Source organism: Sinohyriopsis cumingii, chromosome 17, assembly GCF_028554795.1.
Source record: "Sinohyriopsis cumingii isolate HCF-2022 chromosome 17, ASM2855479v2, whole genome shotgun sequence".
In the NCBI taxonomy this organism is placed as follows: domain Eukaryota; kingdom Metazoa; phylum Mollusca; class Bivalvia; order Unionida; family Unionidae; genus Sinohyriopsis; species Sinohyriopsis cumingii.
In genome coordinates this window covers 36,472,491-36,491,072 of record NC_142977.1, presented here as the reverse complement: position 1 = coordinate 36,491,072, position 18,582 = coordinate 36,472,491, and the positions used below count along the sequence as shown (strand labels likewise).

Genomic DNA, 18,582 nt, shown 5'->3' with positions numbered 1-18,582 from the left:
TCAATCTTTCTTTTATATAAATAGAACCAATTATATATTATGTTTTTTAAGATTAAGTCTGTTGATGAAATGTAACCTCAAAATACAAAGAATACACACAGTCTAAAAAAATTGGTAAAAATTATAATCAGTTTTCTTTGGGATTATACGTAAGGAAACAATATAATCATTGAATGCACCAAACAGTATTTACAATATTTACCAGTAAATCTGGAAAAGCTATAACAAGGGAATCACTGTTTTCTCATAAAAACATAGAGTGCACACTAGTATTATAAATAGAAAATAGCACTGTAAAAATGCACTAAAATTTTATTAAAGGAAATCAGTACTGTGTAAATAGGCAAAAAATTTGGGGGCCCCCGAGTGTCAGAGTGGTCTAAAGCGCTCTCCGTTACGGATCACTGCCATCTCACCTCATTCTGCGTGGGTTCGAGTGTCGGGATTCGGCTAATGTGGGTATGTGAGAAAGCTTGACAGTAGCTTCTCGTAGGTCGGTGGTTCTTCCAAGGTTTTCCCGGGTTCTTCCTCCACCATTAATACTGGCTGCTAAGTATAGCCTATCTTGTGCTGAAAAATGGCATTAACCCTACAACAACAACAACAACAAATTTGCTTAATGCAAAAAATACATCTTCCTTTAGTTAGTATTCCCACAGACGGACATAGCAATGGTTCTGCAGATTTGCTCATTCCTTGGTATTGAGGTTATTATATTAACCAGAAGAGATGTGGGATCAAAACCTGAAAGAAGCAGATGAGAACTGCAAACTTTTTAATTGTACATACATGTATTAGTAAATTTAGACTAGAGGATTTCAAACAGTGGTCCATTTATGGTCCAAAAGTTCCCTTTGGGTGGTCTGCAGAGAGGTTGCAATAGTTAACTAATGGTACGATCAACATTAGGAAAGATGATTAATTGGTCCACTGAAACCCTGTGCAATGTTTAAATGGTTCACAAAATTATTTTTATGAGAACCACTGATTTAGACCATTGGGAAGAAATTCAAACGTATGTGCATTTACTACTGCCTTAATACACTGTTATGACTCTAGCTCATGTTACATGTTTAGGCTCGAATAAATAGTAACACAGAAAGATTGAAAACAAGCTTTTTAAAATTTAATAGAAAAATTCTGTAAATATTAAAAAAGAAGAACTTACAGTTTCAAGAATCAAATCCAAAAAAAATCCAGGAATAGTCCACAAATTAAATTGCAAAAGCCGTAGTACTGAATGTTCTAATAATTTCAAGTTTGAATCCTGATGGAAAATCCAAGATGGATGACAATGACGTATGCTGTAGTCAGTACTGTGCTTATCTACAGTTCCTTGTAGAAATACAAATAATGGCACCCCAGTGTTGGAAATCCAAATTAAATTTGAAAAACAATGTCTTTCCAAAATTTCTGTGTGAGCACTCCTCAAAATATTTCCAGAGAAAAATGAATTAATCCTTTTGAAATCCAACTGATCTGAAGAAAATTATAACTCAAAATCTGTCTACAACAAAATAACTTGACATCAGTGTAAAAAGCCCAAAACTGAGAAATCTCTCTCTTAGCATCTCTATTAAAATTAACAAATGCATAGTAATGGAAAAACCAGAATTGCAAAATCGAAAAGGGGTGTGTTCGTGATCGTATTTATGTCATGTACACCAAAAATGACCCTGACGAAAACCAATCATTTAAAAATAAAATAGAACTTGTTTACGAAGGCTGCTACAAATTTTGAAACAAGGTCAAGATTTAGATCAACACCTGGTGTTTACGAAAGAATGATTCAGGTCAACTAATTTTCTGGAAAAATATCATCTCCAGTGAATAAATTTACATTATAACAGCATATAATAGAATAAAAATATTTAAAACTGACAAACAATTAAATTACAATACATATGAATTAAATCAGATATATGTAACACTCAACAGTGTTGTTGTTCGTGTTCTTTTGGATTTAACGATGCTTCTCAGCACAAGATAGGCTATACATGGTGACCAGTATACTTAGTGGAGCAAGAACACAGAAAAATCCAGTAAGAACCACTGACCCATGGGAAGCTACTGGCAGCTTTCTCAAATACCTGCATTGGCTGAGCCTGAGACTCAAACCCAAGCAGACAGGTGAAATGGAGCATTTACGACCACTCTCCCACCTGGGGCCCCAAAAAATGTAGAATAAAATAAAGTTTATTTCTCTTAGTTACAAAGTGAAAATTTAAGAGACACTTACAGTATTGTGAATTAAATCCTAAATAATCCTAAATGTCCTTATACAAATTTAAAACATAGAATGTTCAGAATGAACTCCAGTAGTCTTGAATGCCCTGACGTACCAGTTCACAATAGTCCCAAGTAGTATATATCCAAGTCAATGAGCAGTTATTAATTCAAAATGAATAATATTAATTTCTCTCAAATTATATCTGAACTCAACTGTAAACTCTGACAGCAAGTGGATTCAAGGAATATCTAAGATAGGAATGAATTACACTGGTCTACAGCCAAAATGCTTCTGAAATAAATGTAGTCAAACTTTACTAATTCTGGGTCACTGAGAAAGTTGTTATTGTTTTTATAGGGTTTAACGCCATTTTTCAGCACAAGATAGGCTATACATGGCGGCCAGTATTAATGGTGGAGGAAGAACCCGGGAAAGCCCCAGAAAGAACCACCGACCCACGAGAAGCTACTGGCAAGCTTTCTCACATATCCACAGTGGCTGAGCCTGAGACTCGAACCTACGCAGACAGAGGTGAGATGGCAGTGATCCGTGACGGAGAGTGCTTTAGACCACTCGGCCACTCGGGGCCCCCACTGAGAAAGAAAATGATGCTTAAAATTGTAGATTGACTCTAGTTTTAAAGATATGATACTGGGTCAGTATATACGGCCCTTGCCTTTGGGAATGGTGGGGGATAAGTGAGTTATAAAGGGAAGGATATTCAGTTTCAACCAGAAATAACTAAAATACATCTTTGACTGGATCTATTAATACATCTATGACTGGGTTTGGACAGTACTTGCTTTTTAGGCAAAACAATAAATGATGCAATCTGAAGCTGGTATTGCATCATACATGATATGAATTGCATAATGTTATTCCTAGAAGGCATGGATGATGCAGTCATAACTAAGCTTACATCACTCTGCTGAACAAATTGCCCTATATCAGCTCTAGAAATCATACAGTGTTGTGCTCTTTTATTTGTCAGTGTTTGATTTTGCAAAGGGGTACATTTCTGTTTAGCCAAAGTGAACAGAGATGCCTTGTACTTGTGTTAACAATGCAGATAACTTCTTCTATGTTTGTGTTGAAGTGACTTTTGCATCACAGAGGCACTGTATAACCACTGTTGTTAAGAAAGCCTATCACCTTTATTTTGGCTGCAAAATTTGCAGATCAGGACAAGAGGTGGGCCCCACACATATGCTGCAACACCTGGGCAACAAATCTTTGCCAGTGTTTGAACAGGAAAAGGAAATATATGCCTTTTGCAGTGCCAATGATTTGGAGGGAGATCATATCAGCAATTGTTACTTCTTCATTGTGCCTCCAGTTGGGAAAGGAAGAAGTGGACTGTGCATCATCCAAACATTCCATCAGCTGTAAGCCCAGTACCCCACTGAGAAGGATGGCCAGTTTCTGATGCACCAGAATCATTCTCACTTGAGTCAGGCGAGGAAGAGGAAGTGGATGAAAATTCTAGACCTGAACCATCACTGTCACATGACAATATGTCTCTCATCCTTCTCCTCTCAACCACATCTTATAACACAAGGTGAACTGAATGAACTTGTCAGGGATTTGTAACTATCCAAGAGTAAGGCGGATTTGTTGGGCTCCATACTACAGTAGAGGGATCTCCTGGCAGGTGATGTTAGGGTTTCCATGTTCCATGACCGTCAGAAGGATCTTGTCTCATTCTTCTTCATGGAAGGTGATCTTGTAGCCTGCAACAACATCATTGGTATGATGGCAGCCCTCAACAGCATTCATAATCCAGATGAGTGGAGACTGTTCATTGATTCATTGAAGATGAGTCTTAAATCTGTTTTGCTGCATAATGACAAAGTTTTGCCATCAATTCCAGTTGGTCATGTACTCCAGATGAAGGAAACATATGAAAACATGAAACAACTTTTGAGGTGCATAAACTATGACCAACATCAGTGGCAGCTTTATGGAGATTTGAAGATTCTTGCTTTCTTGCTTGGTCTGCAGACTGGATACACAGAGTACTGTTTTGTCTGGGATAGTCGTGCAAGAGATTCCCACTACATCAAGAGAGATTGGTCACTCCAACAGTTGTTGGATCCTAGAAGGAAAAGTGTTCAGCATCCACCACTTGTTGAATCAAGGAAGATTGTGTTACCACCCTCCCCTTCAAGCTGGGTCTGATGTGGAACTTTGTCAAGGCCATGGACAAAACACAAGCATTTTTCAAGTACCTCCATGGAAAATATCCAAGGTTAATTGAAGCTAAGGTAACAGAAGGTGTCTTTGTTGGTCCTCAGATTCATGAACTTCTTCAAGATGATGCATTTAACCATGCACTGCATGGCAAGGAAAACATGGCATGGAAAGCCTTCCAGTTAGTGGCAACAAATGTTCTCTGAAACAACAAGGCAGACAACTACAGGGAGTTGGTGTAAAACCTCCTCAAGACATACAAAAAGCCTTGGTTGCAACACGTCACTAAAGATACATTTTTAGTACTCTCATCTAGAATTTGTTTCACCCATCTGTGGAGCAGTGAGAGGCGAGCATGGAGAGCGATTTCACCAAGACATTGCAACAATGGTGAAACGCTTTCAGGGCATATGGAGCCCATCAGTGCTTGCAAACTATTGCTGGACAGTCACAAGAACAAGAGATGCTCCATTTAATGAATACAAGAGACAAGCCAAGAAGCACTGATTTGACACTGAATAAGGACTAAACTATGTACTTATATATACATAATAGTTTTTTGCCTTGTTTCATAATAAATTGTATTTGTATAACCCTGTTACTGTTTTCTAAAGTGTTACTTAAACAGGACAGGTGAAATATTATCATGTAAAGCAACCATAGACACATGAAAAGACCTAGGTTTACAATTTATGATTAAAACTCTACTATCTACACTATATATATATATATATATATATATATATATATATATATATATATATATATATAGACATAAAATGTAAAAACTTAAATATCTTCAAAACAGTAGCCAGTCAGTTCTTTTAATTGTCTTGTTTAAATACAGCACACCAAAATGTATAATAAATAGCACATTTTATCTCAGAAGCAGACGACTTCTAAAAATTTGTAGACCAGTGTTTTTTGTTTCTCAGGTCACAATTTATAGACATTTTCACTTGACCCTGTTTTGTGAGTCATTCCAATGGAAAATTCCAATAAAATTAAAAATAAGTCTGTATTTTGAATATTGTAAACTCAAATCATGGACAAAGTTAGCTATGTAAACATGTTGTGTTTGTGTGTGATTAGGTTTTTAACATAGCTTTAACAATTTTCCAGTCATATTGCTACAATTCTGCAGTGTGGCAGTTTAAAGTGATGTCAAGCACTGGGGCATGATGCCACAGACATGTAGCTTGATGTCCCACCCAGTCACATTATCCTGATACCAGGCCAACCAGTCCTAACACTAACCTCTTAATGCTGAGCGCCTAGCGAGGCAGCTGTTAGTACCATTTTTAGAAGTCTTTGGTATGACTCGACCGGGGTTCAAACCCACGACCTTCCTTATCCAGGACAGACACTCTTAACCACTAGGCCACCAGAGCAGTGTGTAAACATACATACATACCAAGTTAGAATTTTTTTCTATATTCAGTATAATTTATTTGAACACACTTAAGGATCATCTGCAGAAACCAAAAAATAGAACCCAGTTAAATATAATCATTGGTTTTGTAAATTTCCATAATATTGTAACTATTTGAAAATAAATTCCAAAATTGGCAACTATTTGAAATGAATTTAATAAATATTGAAGATACCAGTACACAATAATTTGAAGAGAGTTTAATATATATCATTTGTATGCAACCATTTGAAATGAATTTAATATATATCCAGAATATGCAACTTAATGCTGAGTACCATTTTTATAAGTCTTTGGTATGACTTGGCCAGGGTTCAAACCTGTTACCTCCCACATCTGGGGCGAGTGCTCTAACCGCTAGGTCACCAGAGTGGTCTGGACCCAAATATATTATATACAATAAATACTGTAACTGATGACCTGAATACATTATGTGCAATAAATACTATAAATGAAGACCCAGATATGCTTTGGACAATAAAAACACATACCATCATGCTTTTGCCTTTACCTTAAATAGATTAATACAATACTAATGGTTGCTTAAATTTGTGATTAACAGTATTGCAGCTTCCACACTGTACTATTTGAAGATATCAATTATACATTACCCAATCCATCCAACCATCCCTATCCCCAGTCCCTACTATACTTCCATCTGAGATAAATATTCTCAAAGTGAAGGAAGTACACGGAGATGGGAAATGAAGCATAAAAAATTCCTGTTGGGTTCAGCCTTCTTTCTGTTTTATATAATTTGTTTATAACACTACATTAATGTCTTTGACTACCTTGTTCCAAGTTTTTAAATTTAACTCTAAACCAGTCAGTTCAAGTCCTTCATACCTATATCTGTGGCTGTAAATTCTAATATATTCAAGTTAAATTTATTTATATAATATTTGCATGTTGTCTTGATCACATTAAGAAGCATATTTAATTTGGTCTTTGACAGACACTACCAAATGTATAAAGATATTTAATTTAGTCTTTGACAGACACTACCAAATGTATAAAGATATTTAATTTAGTCTTTGACAGACACTACCAAATGTTTAAAGATATTTAATTTAGTCTCTGACAGACACTACCAAATGTATAAAGATATTTAATTTAGTCTTTGACAGACACTACCAAATGTATAAAGATATTTAATTTAGTCTTTGAAAGACACTACCAAATGTATAAAGATATTTAATTTAGTCTTTGACAGACACTACCAAATGTATAAAGATATTTAATTTAGTCTCTGACAGACACTACCAAATGGATACAGATATTTAATTTAGTCTCTGTCAGACACTACTAAATGTATAAAGATATTTAATTTAGTCTCTGATAGACACTACCAAATGGATACAGATATTTAATTTAGTCTCTGACAGACACTACCAAATGTATAAAGATATTTAATTTAGTCTTTGACAGACACTACCAAATGTATAAAGATTCAGAAAAAATGAAACTATTTTGGACATTGCCTTTTTTTTTTTACAGCGAGCCCTATTAGATGTTGACTCAGAAGAGGATGACTTTTTTCTGAAGTAAGTTTAAAAGTACATGTACATCTGATTGGGAGAGTTTACCTTGTTTGTAGTGTCATGCCGGTACTCCATGCATGTAGCATTGCAACATGTGTTCATATTAAAGTTTAAGAACATATTGTACAGTGTAGAATACACAGTCGCTGAAAAAATCAGTGTGTCATTCATTAACATTTAGACTATGATTGTGCCTCATAGCTAAATAATGCATAGGGCAAACTAATTACAGCCAACATAGCGGTCAACTCTTAAAGGTAGACTTGAATTTACGTTTCTGGGAGGACTAGATAGAAGAGAGAGCAGAAAAGAAAACATGCAATGGGAGCAAAGCAAGAAAGTGTATATATATATGTATATATATATATATATATATATATATATATATATATATATATATATATATATATATATATATATATATATTAGATGCATGTTTCTCATTATGCATATTTGTATTTAACATTGGTTTTTAACTCCTTAACTCATTTTTGTGTCTGAAATTTAGGTTGGAAATGCATTTTGGGGATTACTTTGGATTACATCCAAATATATCCACTTCTAAGATTTTCATTTAGCTGGATGCATGGGTGTATAAAAGAAATTGTGTTTTATTGGCTCTTTTGATAGCACATATGCAGAAAGGTAAATTTTTTAATTTCTGGTCATGTTGCACCCATGATTCTCATGTCCCAGTTACATTTGATTCCAAATCCTGTTTGTAGCAAAGATTCACCTGTCCATGTGTAGGTTGGACCTGTATCCTTTAGGTTGCACGTAAAAAAGTCTAAAATCTCGACACAAACTCTGGTTTCATAAACAGTCATTTTTGGCCTAAAAAATCACATCTCAAAACTTAGGTTCTTCTTTCTGTATTTTGTAATGTGGGTAGAAAGTCTACCTTTAGTTATTTGGTATAATTGTAGAGCTACCTGTCTACTTTTCTGAGATACCACCCACTTTGTTGCATCTTAAATGATGTTGATGGTAAAGAGCACAGAAGTAGGGCACATCCTCATGACAAGTAAACATGGCACGACGGGAGATAATGAGTTAAGAAATACTTTATCTTCAGAATTCTCTGTTTTGTATAAATATTTGTAAGTATTTGAATGTATGATTATCAAATGCAGTGTTCTTCATACTTGAATTTGTATGTTTGGATGGAGAGATAATATTATGCGTTGTATTTTGGCCATTGGACGTAAGACTTCTTAAGAGCACTGCAGAAACTTTATATTGTATTTGATTGTAACTAACAGTATTGTAATTGTAATTAATAGGAGTACCTAGGTTACAGTATTGTAATTGTAACTAATAGGAGTACCTAGATTACAGTATTGTAATTGTAACTAATAGGAGTACCTAGATTGTAGTATTGTAATTGTAACTAATAGGAGTACCTAGATTACAGTATTGTAATTGTAACTAATAGGAGTACCTAGATTACAGTATTGTAATTGTAACTAATAGGAGTACCTAGATTGTAGTATTGTAATTGTAATTAATAGGAGTACCTAGATTGTAGTATTGTAATTGTAACTAATAGGAGTACCTAGATTGTAGTATTGTAATTGTAACTAATAGGAGTACCTAGATTGTAGTATTGTAATTTTAATTAAAAGGAGTACCTAGATTGTAGTATTGTAATTGTAACTAATAGGAGTACCTAGATTGTAGTATTGTAATTGTAACTAATAGGAGTACCTAGATTGTAGTATTGTAATTGTAACTAATAGGAGTACCTAGATTGTAGTATTGTAATTGTAACTAATAGGAGTACCTAGATTGTAGTATTGTAATTGTAACTAATAGGAGTACCTAGATTGTAGTATTGTAATTGTAACTAATAGGAGTACCTAGATTGTAGTATTGTATTTGACTGTAACTAATAGGAGTACCTAGATTACAGTATTGTAACTGTAATTAATAGGAGTACCTAGATTACAGTATTGTAACTGTAATTAATAGGAGTACCTAGATTGTAGTATTGTAACTGTAATTAATAGGAGTACCTAGATTACAGTATTGTAACTGTAATTAATAGGAGTACCTAGATTGTAGTATTGTAATTGTAATTAATAGGAGTACCTAGATTGTAGTATTGTAATTGTAACTAATAGGAGTACCTAGATTGTAGTATTGTAATTGTAATTAATAGGAGTACCTAGATTGTAGTATTGTAATTGTAATTAATAGGAGTACCTAGATTGTAGTATTGTAATTGTAATTAATAGGAGTACCTAGATTGTAGTATTGTAACTGTAATTAATAGGAGTACCTAGATTACAGTATTGTAACTGTAATTAATAGGAGTACCTAGATTACAGTATTGTAACTGTAATTAATAGGAGTACCTAGATTACAGTATTGTAACTGTAATTAATAGGAGTACCTAGATTACAGTATTGTAACTGTAATTAATAGGAGTACCTAGATTACAGTATTGTAACTGTAATTAATAGGAGTACCTAGATTACAGTATTGTAACTGTAATTAATAGGAGTACCTAGATTACAGTATTGTAATTGTAACTAATAGGAGTACCTAGATTGTAGTATTGTAATTGTAACTAATAGGAGTACCTAGATTACAGTATTGTAATTGTAACTAATAGGAGTACCTAGATTGTAGTATTGTAATTGACTGTCACTAATAGGAGTACCTAGATTGTAGTATTGTAATTTTAATTAAAAGGAGTACCTAGATTGTAGTATTGTAATTGTAATTAATAGGAGTACCTAGATTACAGTATTGTAACTGTAATTAATAGGAGTACCTAGATTACAGTATTGTAACTGTAATTAATAGGAGTACCTAGATTACAGTATTGTAATTGTAACTAATAGGAGTACCTAGATTGTAGTATTGTAATTGTAATTAATAGGAGTACCTAGATTGTAGTATTGTAATTGTAACTAATAGGAGTACCTAGATTGTAGTATTGTAATTGACTGTCACTAATAGGAGTACCTAGATTGTAGTATTGTAATTTTAATTAAAAGGAGTACCTAGATTGTAGTATTGTAATTGTAATTAATAGGAGTACCTAGATTGTAGTATTGTAATTGTAACTAATAGGAGTACCTAGATTGTAGTATTGTAATTGTAATTAATAGGAGTACCTAGATTGTAGTATTGTAATTGTAATTAATAGGAGTACCTAGATTGTAGTATTGTAATTGTAATTAATAGGAGTACCTAGATTGTAGTATTGTAACTGTAATTAATAGGAGTACCTAGATTACAGTATTGTAACTGTAATTAATAGGAGTACCTAGATTACAGTATTGTAACTGTAATTAATAGGAGTACCTAGATTACAGTATTGTAACTGTAATTAATAGGAGTACCTAGATTACAGTATTGTAACTGTAATTAATAGGAGTACCTAGATTACAGTATTGTAACTGTAATTAATAGGAGTACCTAGATTGTAGTATTGTAATTGTAACTAATAGGAGTACCTAGATTGTAGTATTGTAATTGTAATTAATAGGAGTACCTAGATTGTAGTATTGTAATTGTAATTAATAGGAGTACCTAGATTACAGTATTGTAATTGTAATTAATAGGAGTACCTAGATTACAGTATTGTAACTGTAATTAATAGGAGTACCTAGATTGTAGTATTGTAATTGACTGTCACTAATAGGAGTAGATCATTTTTCTAACTAAATTGGATCACAGCAGTGAACAAATATGCTCCCACACATGTCATGTGGGTGCATCTTCTTTTTAGCAGTGGATTTTCTTACTATGACTATGCACTTTTAAGCTTCTGTACAACAATCCATTGATAAGATTTCAGATATATGCTTTAAAAAATTGTTTATGTACTTGTAATAAATGTTAGTTGGATATTATTTGGTTCACTTCTTTTTTCATATTTTCCCAGAAATTGGTGTTCCACATTAGAGTATTGACCTAATTGTCATTTTTTATATTTTGGCAATATCTTCTATCACACGGTATTTTGACTTTCCTTTCTACAAAGACTGTGTATTTTTCCTTAAATTTTATGCAACTGACAGTCTAAATGAAAAGGTCCACCATTATTACCCCTTGACAGATCACGTACTGTTTCAAACAGATTTTATGGAGACAAAAATGCAAGCACAGCAGTCAAAACCTTTAAAAAAAAATATATTTAGAAAGCATTTTCATTGGAACCGCTCCAGTGGCCTAGTTTTTAGAGCGTCCGCCTCGGATGCTTCAGTTTGTTTGTTTGATTCCTGGCCAAGTCATGCCAAAGACTTACAAAAATGGTACTAACAGCTGCCTTGCTTGGCGTTCAGCATTAAGAGGTTAGAGTTAGGACTGGTCAGCCTGGTGGCAGGATAATGTGACTGGGTGGGACATCATGCTACATGTCTGCAACTTCTGTACAATTTTTTTTTTCCATTTCAGTGGACCAAAAGTTAGAGTGGACAAACTGCATGGGAAGGACCCCAAAGTGTCCAGGTATTTCAGTAGTCTGTCAAACTTATCATTTCTGCCAAACTATAAAATTTTGTAAGAAAACAGAGAGGTTATGAAAATGGGAAAAATGTTAATTTTTTTCAAAGAAAGGCTTCAATGAGTACAAATGTAACTGAGGAAATTTCATGTTTTGTATTATTTTAGGATCATAGGTAATAGTAAATCCTTTGCAGGACTGTAGTGAGATTTGCTGCAGAGATATGGTATGTAATAGTAGACTTGTCCATATTCTCAGTAAATATACCTTGTCCCATAATTTGCAACAGGAAATCCTGCTTTTTACATATAGCAACACATTTGGGAAAATATTGCCTAATTATTTCAAAAACAAGTATCCTTAAAGTATTTGTGTGCTTCTATATATCTTCAAAATGGAAATGTTTTATTAGTTTACCAGTGTCAGTTCTTGAATTGGAAATTGAAGCAGCCATAATCTCACGTCTGTTTAAACACTAAGAGGAAATTTCTAAAAATTCAATTCAACAAGTAAAAGATGAGATATAATATATTGTCTGCCTTGCTTGTGTGCCACTTTTATAGTGATGACTGGTTAAGGCAGAATGGTTTGCCACAAATTCAGCATCAAGTTATATGAAAATATACCAGTCAGGTCATAAAACACAATTTTTAGAAGCTGAGAAAATATACAGTCACCTCTTTCTCTTGCCCAGGTTGAGGTTGAGTCTCACACATTCTTTAATCAGTCAGTATCAGCTGGTTCCAAACCTGGGCAGAGCTGAGGTACTTTGAAATCATCTTTTCCAGGATTTTCATGCATTAGTTTGCACGTACTTGGTGTATTTATTTTATTATTGAAATTTTTTTTATCATGAATTGCATTACTGTCTTTTTTTAATGCAATATCATGGTGGACTACTTTCAGCTTCAGAAAATTTTATGAGGTGTATAATAGAATATTCTGCATTATAATAATTTTGTTGCCTAAGTCTAGAGTATTGGACTTTGTTTACTATATAATGCGGCTACATTATAATAATGTTGTTTCTTCTTCAAATACATTACACAGTCATAATGTCTTATGAAAAATACCTCAACCTTGCAAATCCATCCCTCCCATATTCTACTTTTAGCTAAAGGGAGCTAAAAGTTTATCTATGTGGCAGTCAGGCAGAGTGATCTCCCCTACATATATAAGCCTTGGCTGCAGAGCCTAAGAATACACCAGTTACCACTTCCACTCATGCCAAGAAGCATGCTCTCTTCATCAGAGACCTCACAAAAGCCAGATTCTATGTGAAAGATATACCACTACAAGTTGGAGTAGTTTTTGACTTCAGATCTAAGGAAAGTATACTCCATCTATATTTCCACCTTTTTCTGTCATGTTAAGTTCTGCATCTACAATTTGCTAACACTTTAACTCATAGCACATTTAGGTACTTGCATGTGATGCCTAAGCAACTTCACATTCAGTTCAGGCTATAATTATTTTATATGTGCAATTCTCTAGTGCTTATAAAACTCCTATATGTGTAATTCCATTAAGAACGATTACATATTGGTGAGTTTCTGTTCCAAGGTATTCATAGCATCCGGATGCCAACTTCACTATTTTTTCTTGTTCGGGCAGTCTCTGGGTTATTTTTCACTACAAGTATTGCCTTTTTATGGATATTGTTGCACCTACTTTGTACTTCTCTGTAATGGTGCCTCAGTTCCCTTTTCTATGAAAATTTGTTATGTGTAGTGTAGACACTCATGTACATTTCTTTATTTCTTCTGCTCTGGTAGGACAAGTACAGGTCAGTGTTCTATACATGGTTTATTCAGTCTCATCCTTCCCATGCAAGTTTTATATAAGTGACATTTGAGTCATGCTTATCCATCATTTATAATGAGCACTTGCTTTGGTTGCCTTGTTTTTTTATGTTTTCCTCTATTTTGTCTTATAGATTAGAACTTTGAGCAAAGCGCAAACAACACATAGTTCAGAACAAAGATGTCACCAGTCTGCATGCTGACTTTTCCTCAGCTTGAATCTTTATGGGGACAGGGGAGATAATTCAACTTACCCTTCAGCCATAAAGCACAGAACATTGACACTCTCTGAAACAGCTTCATCATCAAAGTCACCACCACAGGACTCAGCAGTTTTGGCAAGCCCCTCTGCCTTGCCTCATAGGGGTCCAATGATTCCACTCATGGATCAGCTAGGGATAGAGCTAACAAACAGCCAGATTCCATCTTATTCAACAGACATATGGATAGGTTATATAGATCAAATATACCATAACCTGTCCCAACTGATGATCCTAACAATATCCTTCTCACACAGATGGCCTAGTTCTGTTTTGACTAGCCTAGGCCATATACTAGGGATCACGAAAGTACAAACATCAATATTACGGGATCAAACAATAACAGCCCGGCTTCCAGTATGTCAAACCTGACTTTTGCAGACATTAGCAGGGACCAGTCCATTTCTCATGCTAACTCGAGACACTCATTCGGCATGATGCCAAGATTAGTTCCTCATGCCTCAACAAATGTTGATTGGCAATTTCTCTACCCTCTGCCACGAGAAGAGCCTTTTTACTCAGTGACTGGCTTGAAGAAATGGTTTCTCATACAGGGCATTCTACCAGTTTACTAAGTGACAGACCTCGTCACTCCTCGCCAGCTACATCTCAAGCACTACAAGGGACCTTAGCCTCACCTCACACAACCAAGATGATGTTAGTTGTTCTTCAGTACTGTCATCTATTCTACAGTATCCGATGGTACAACATCTTTTGTTGTTGAACAAACCACCATCATGTGATACTTGCCAGTCAACCCATTTATGCTATGATGGACCTTCATTAATTGCTTTAAATGACCACTCCTTGGCTCTCCACACTACATTGTGCTCTAGACTAAATGAACAGGGAAACATTCATCATTACTTAAATGTAAACAGAAGCGAAAAAAGAAATGCTTCAAAGCTGGCTGGTGTAGAACAGGAAGAAGAATTCCAGTTATCTCCCGTATGCCTTTTCCGGCTCAACAATTTAAAAATTTGGCCATTAATTTAGATAACCTAATTCAAATCCCTATTAAATCTTCAATGTTTGTGTCAACTATCCAAGAGATACCTCTGCTTATTGCATTATTCAATGCCCAAGCAGTAGGACCACCGGAAACGTGCACAGAAATAGTTAATTTTATCAACAATCAGAATATCAATGTCTTTTTCCTGACAGAAACATGGCTAAAAACATGAGGCGATAAGCCTAAGTGCGCAGCTCTAACACCCGCTCGTTACTCCATCAGGTCGTTCCCCTGCCACTCTCGCAGAGGTGGAATTGCTGTCATCACAAAGAACTCTATAATCAAATGTCTTAACCACACAACTTTCAATTTCACCGCTCCGGTGGCCTAGTGGTTGGAGCGTCTGCCTTATATGTGGGAGGTTGTGGGTTCAATCCCCAACCAAGTCATACCAAAGACTTAAAAAAATGTTACTAACTGCTGCCTTGCTTGGCACTCAGCATTACGAGGTTTGTGTTAGGACTGGTCGGCCTGGTGTCAGGATAATGTGACTGGGTGGGACATCATGCTACATGTCTGCGGCATGATACCCCAGTGCTAGACATCACTATAAACTGCCACGCTGCAGACATCGTAGCGATATGTTTGAAATTTTCTTTAAAGTTACATTAAAAATCCAAATCACACACACACTTTCAATTTCTACCACATATCGTTTTAACTAGTCCAAACCTCACTCACACTGGAACAAAGGTCAGTCCATTTTTTCTGCCTATACTGCCCTCCTCCTAGTAGAAAAAACAAGCTGACGGAATCTCTCTTTTCGAAGCAGTTTCCAAATCTCCTGGAGTATGGAAATTCAATAGGTGGCAACCTGATTATTCTTGGAGATTTCAACTTTCACTTTGACTGTCCTGGAAACCCAAATACATAAAACTTCTAGATTCTATTAATGTTTTCAACCTCAAACAGTCAGTTAACCAACCCACCCATAAACATTGTCACATTTTAGACTGCATTCTTCATAGACCTGATGATAATATTCTATGGTCCTCCCTGGTATCCCACGAACTTGCATCAGATCGCCTCTGCATTATATGCCATCTTGACATATCAGTCCCTAACTCTACACCTTTATTATAAGAGAAATCTCTGTATGATAAACAGAACCAAACTAACGCATAACATCCAAGCAAACCTAACAACTTGCTTACCTCCTACAGCAGAACAACTCAATAACTGCCTGCATTCATTGCTCAACAAACATGCCCCAGCCACCAAGTGCAGAGTATCAATTCAAAAATGTTCTCCATGGTATAGCAGTGTTAGGCACCAGCTTTGTACTGCTAAAAGAGACCGTCGCAAAACTGAGAGGCTTTGGCTTTCCACCAGACTCACTATTCGTAAGCAAATCTATGAAGCCGCTAAGAAGAACTTCACAAACATAGTCCATGAAGCAAAATCAGCCCACTACAGTACTAAGATCATGGAAAGTTCCAGCTGCAAAGAGCTCTTCGAGATTACTAACAAGCTGATGTCGAGGAACAAATGTACACCACTTCCAACTACCTTTTCTCCAGTCAACCTTCCAGATCTGTTTGCAGATTTCTTCTGTGACAAAATACAGACCATTAGAGATAAGCTTGACAACACAATTTCATTTGACTTGTCATCATTATACAGTTGGGATACAGAATTTCAGTGGCATCCATTAGCAGCATTTGAACATGTCTCTATGGATTTAAAGTCATGTGAACTTGACCCAATCCCAACATCACTGCTGCTTGAGTGCTTAGATCCAGTATTGCCTTCACTAACTGATGTTATTAATACCTCTCTCTGACCTGGGGAATTCCCATCATTTTTCAAAACTGCCATTGTAAAGCCTCTGCTGAAGAAACCAACACTCAACCATAATGATTTAAAAGAACTACTACCCAGTTTCTAATCTCCCATTCATATAAAAGAAATCTTAGATAAAGTTGTTCTATCCCAACTTGTATCTCATCTGAATTCAAACAGTCCTTTTAGCCATGTACAATCTGCATATCGCCCTTGCCACAGTACTGAAACTGCTCTTCTAAAAGTAGTTAATGACATTCTCTCTGCTTTGGATAGCGGAAAGATTAGTCCTCACCCTCCTTGATTTGTCTGCAGCATTTGACACAATAGACCATGATATATTACTTCACCATCCCCAGCATGTATTTTGCATTCATCATACAGCCTTACTGTGGTTCAAATCCTACTTGGTCAGCAGGACACATTGTGTCTGCAAATGGAATACACTCCAGCCCAGTTGATCTATGTTGTGGTGTTCCACAAGGGTCTTTTCTTGGGCCTGTTCTCTTCATCCTATGCACTCAGCCGCTCTCAAGTGCCATAGATCATCGACCACTGTCTCACCAATTGTACGTTGATGACACCCAAGTATACAAATCTAGCCACCCAACTGAAGTTGATGCTACCATCCAAGGTGTAGAGAGGTGCATTTCTGATGTGAAATCATGGATGATAAGCTGCAGATGAATGATGATAAAACTGAGGCCATTCTGATCACAACACAAAGACTTTCTCATTCACATCCTTTACCTCAAACAATAAATATCAGCAACAGCAACATTAAATTCACAAAGTCAGTATGAAACCTGGGTGTTACTCTGGACAGTACTCTCACATTGCACCATGTCATGAATTTATGCAAGGCTGCATATCTTGAACTGAGATGCATCAGCTCAGTTTGCAAATATCTTTCAGTGGATGCCACTAAAACACGTGTGTTCATTAGTACTTTCAAGACTGGACTATTGTAACTTATTTCTGTCTGGTTCATCTCAATATTTGCTCTAGAAACTTCAAAAAGTTCAAAACACAGCTGCTCAGATCATACTTAGAGTACCACGATCAGAGCACCACGATCAGAGCACACCTCCCTGCTGCTCTGTACCTTACACTGTCTATCCATTCAATCCAGAATCAAACACAAAATTTGTTCTCTGTGCTACGTTTCACCGATGGACTCCAGTCCAGTATACCTATCCGACCTCACCCATGTGTACACACCAGCAAGATACTTATGCTCGTCTTCTGACAATCTCATGCTTTTTATTCCCACTATGAAAAGAAGTCATATGGACAACGTTCTTTTGCATACCAGGGCCCAGCAACATGGAATGAATTGCCCATTGAACTTAGACACAAAGAAACAGTGATCCCATTTAAGAGTGCTCTTAAAACTCACCTATTTTGACTGCAAGAACAAACTTAAAGATCTAGTAATATTTCGTACCTGAAATATTTTAAGCATGTTTTTTATGTTTTCTAATTTCATGGTGTTTTTTGTGGTCATATCATTATATACATTTATTTTATGTTATAGGTGTTAACTAATGTTGTATACCACTTAAAGCTTCTAAAGATTAGGCACTATACAAAGTCCACATTATTATTATTATTATTATTATTATCAGTCTGAACACCCTCAATCCATTCATCCATGCCCCTGGGTTCCCACTGGAAAGAGCACTGCACATTTTGAGTGCCACCCATGAAGGAGACTTTGCCATCACTGTGGACTTAGATGACCTTACCATCTTCTCTCTATTCACAAGGCTGCCAGCACGTTCCTCTGATTTGCCTACAACATCATATACCGATTCAGGGCACTCCCTTTAGAGCTCAACATTGGCCCCTTGGTCTTCACTCACCTGACAAAA

General features: G+C 35.7%; 1 protein-coding gene across 1 annotated transcript in view; it reads left to right on the top strand.

The window, feature by feature from the left end:
• Window positions 1-18,582, top strand: part of LOC149778428 (vesicle-associated membrane protein 4-like) — a 59,569-nt gene that overhangs the window by 10,428 nt on the left and 30,559 nt on the right. The window contains exons 2-3 of the mRNA XM_089939254.1: window positions 7,350-7,396; window positions 11,804-11,857. Of these exons, the coding sequence (XP_089795380.1) occupies window positions 7,350-7,396; window positions 11,804-11,857 (101 nt within the window). The remainder of the gene's footprint in view (window positions 1-7,349; window positions 7,397-11,803; window positions 11,858-18,582) is intronic.